Source organism: Electrona antarctica (assembly GCF_951216825.1).
Source record: "Electrona antarctica genome assembly, chromosome: 2".
Taxonomy (NCBI): domain Eukaryota; kingdom Metazoa; phylum Chordata; class Actinopteri; order Myctophiformes; family Myctophidae; genus Electrona; species Electrona antarctica.
Window position 1 is genome coordinate 18,049,120 of NC_136807.1, and position 3,366 is coordinate 18,052,485.

At 45.8% G+C, this 3,366-nt stretch overlaps 1 protein-coding gene across 1 annotated transcript; it reads left to right on the forward strand.

Annotated features, from left to right (window-relative positions):
* The first annotated feature begins 302 nt into the window (after positions 1-302).
* Positions 303-2,983, forward strand: LOC306914628 (casein kinase II subunit alpha-like). The gene has a single exon (XM_079491760.1). The coding sequence runs from the start codon at positions 1,019-1,021 to the stop codon at positions 1,784-1,786; it is 768 nt and encodes a 255-aa protein (XP_079347886.1). The 5' UTR covers positions 303-1,018; the 3' UTR covers positions 1,787-2,983.
* Positions 2,984-3,366: the final 383 nt, after the last annotated feature.

Below are 3,366 nucleotides of genomic sequence, written 5' to 3' on the forward strand. Positions count from 1 at the left end.
GGCACAAAATAGTGTGGAAGCTCCTGTAGACTGTCTTTAGGCACAGGATGCTGCCTTGGCTCGTTCAATAAACAAATTAGTCTCATAATGCAGGATGTGTTGAGGGTGTATGTTGTATTGTCCATCACTTATGGTGCTTTTTCTGTCTTTTGTCTTTTAGTTCAAGAAGGACTAGGGGTCCTGGGGTCCCCCATGCAGGGACAGCCCCCCCCCTCAGACAGGGGAATAATTATAATTAAAAACTGGATATTGAAATTGGATATAGAAAATATGCATATTAAAAATTAAATGTTATTAGAAATCACACACCGGCGAGGCGGGGAGGGAAGGGAAGAGAGTCGCCAGAGCTTGTAAAAACTCAGCTTCACAGGAACAATTTAGATCGTTTAATCGATCAAATAGCTGCTGTCCATAGGTGCCCCTGGTGGCCCCACCCCCCTCCCCTTGCCCACAGCCAAAGCCCCCTCCCCCCCATATCCCCTGCCCTGTTTATAACAACGAAGACATCCCCCCCCTCCCCCCAACCTGACATCCTTGCCCTCCCTCCCTCCCCATCTTTCATTCATCGTGACGGTAGTGGCTCCCCATCACCTCTGCCAAGCTGTCGGACATGTCAGGACCCGTGCCGAGCCGGGCCCGCGTGTACACCGAGGTCAACACACACCGGCCTAGGGAGTACTGGGACTATGAGTCCCATGTGGTTGAATGGGGAAATCAGGATGACTTTCAATTGGTTAGGAAGCTGGGGCGTGGAAAATACAGTGAGGTATTTGAGGCGATCAACATTACCAACAATGAGAAGGTGGTGGTGAAGATACTAAAGCCAGTGAAGAAAAAGAAAATCAAGCGTGAGATCAAGATTTTGGAGAACCTGCGTGGAGGACCTAACATCATCTCCCTGATTGATATCGTTAAAGACCCTGTATCTCGAACGCCTGCACTGGTTTTTGAGCATGTTAACAACACAGACTTCAAGCAACTGTATCAGACCCTGACCGACTAGGACATCCGATTCTACATGTATGAGATTCTCAAGGCCCTGGATTACTGCCACAGCATGGGGATCATGCATAGGGACGTAAAGCCCCATAATGTGATGATTGATCATGAACACCGTAAGCTACGCCTTATTGACTGGGGTCTGGCCGAGTTCTACCACCCAGGGCAGGAATACAACGTCAGAGTGGCGTCACGCTACTTCAAAGGCCCAGAGCTCTTGGTAGACTATCAGATGTATGACTACAGTCTTGACATGTGGAGCTTGGGCTGCATGCTTGCTAGCATGATCTTTAGGAAGGAGCCTTTCTTCCACGGTCACGACAACTATGATCAGTTGGTGAGAATAGCCAAGGTGCTTGGTACTGAAGACCTGTATGACTACATCGACAAGTACAACATTGAACTAGAACCTCGCTTCAACGACATCCTAGGAAGACATTCTCGTAAGAGGTGGGAGCGCTTTGTTCACAGTGAGAACCAGCACCTGGTGAGCCCCGAGGCCCTGGACTTTCTGGACAAGCTGCTGCGTTATGACCACCAGGCCCGACTGACCGCCCGTGAGGCCATGGACCACCCTTACTTCTTCCCCATTGTGAAAGATCAGTCTCGCATGTCGGGGTCAGCAAACTTGCCCAGTGGGAATACAGCTGTTAGCACAGCCAACATGATTACTGGCATCTCTGCCTTGCCAGCGTCTACTGCCCTGGGCCCCCTCACAGGCTCACCCGTCCTCTCTGCTGCCACCAATGCCCTGAGCACACCTGTGCCCGCTGCCGCACCTCAGTGATGGCAAAACACTCCTTTTCATCTCTCCACCTCCACCTTCAGCCAGGGGAGAAGCCAACAGGTGCCACTCTGCCAGTCTTCACCACCTCGAACTGTCTCAGTCTGACTACTTAATTTCCACAAGTCCAGGAACGCCGACCTCCTGGGGCGGGGAGTGTTGCCTGAAACATGTTTCTGTTCCTTTTTCTCCTTGAATGAACGTTGTAACATGACCTGAAATGAATGTTCTGTGTAATTAACATACAGGTTATTCCTTAAAAAAGAAAAGAGAAAAAAAATCCTACAAGCTGTAGTGATAAACGAAATGAGTGCGTGTACGTTTGACATGAGTAAGAGTCTCATCCACCACTGGTGCAAGGTCTAACACCCAGTTTCATATTTTAGTTTGACATTACAGACACTGGTCAAAAAAAGGTACTTGGTCGAAGGCAAAAAGTAAGATCATAGTCATTTGGACCAAAAGGAGCACATTCTGTATAGTTTACTATTGTAATGTCATCAACACAAGACCTGGCACGAACTCCTTAAGAAATTTCCATATTTTAACCAGTCTAAGACCTTATGGACGACTCAACCTCCACAGCATTTTGGAAGTGTTTGGTGCTGTTCTGTGCTCCAGGTGTATGTGAATACTGAAGCCCTCACTTGACATTCATCATGACACTTCAACACTTCCGCCTGAATATTTTTGTCTTGCCTTTCTACCAAACCAGATAAACCAGTTGTCTTTTGATATGCGACGCCCCAGTTTTCTGGATTTTCTTTTTTGTACTGAAATGCTTTGGACTGCTACATATGGTTTCTTTTTTTTAAATGGGTTGAAGATATAATACTGATACTGTTGTAATCTGATCTCACAAGCTGTCCATTCAGGTTCTTTTGAAATGGTTTCTCAAACGTGCTGCTTTCCAGTTCCTCGAACTGCTTCAAGTTGCTTTCCTTGAACTGCTTCAAGACATAACCAAAGTTTACTCAATCGCTTGGGAAGAGGAGACTGACCAAACTTGAGTTTTGTTTTTGTGGGGAAAAAGTTCCATATGGAGATGCTGAAATGCAGGTTGATTATTTTGTTCTAGTATTAACATCACAATTTGCCGAAATAACCTGTATTTGACTGAAATGCAGTTGGCACTGGTGTAACTTTTTGTTTAAATGGAGTTTGATGGTTAAGTTGTGAATTAAATGTTATTAAACTACACTTTTTTGGTATGTTTTTATATTCTATTATCATCATCTGCTCTGCTGATGCTGTTTCCGGTTTACGGGCAATTTGCATGAATCTGTCCGGTCAGCTGTCAGAGTGTCAGCATGGCTCAGAAAAGGAGTAGTGATATATTTGGTGGGCCCAAATTGTGTTCTGACTGACTGTCTGACTGCCATAGCCTGCTGTGTGGCAATTCTGCATTTATTTTATTTATATCATTCAAAACAGATTGCTGTTACTAGGCCTAATGAATATATTTAATATGCGGTATCACAGTATCAGCTAAGCCTTAGCCCGGTTAATTGCTTGTGTCAGTTTGTTCATAAATTGTGTGTGGAGAGGGAAAGAAAAAGCCACGCTAACGTGCGGGCACCTCC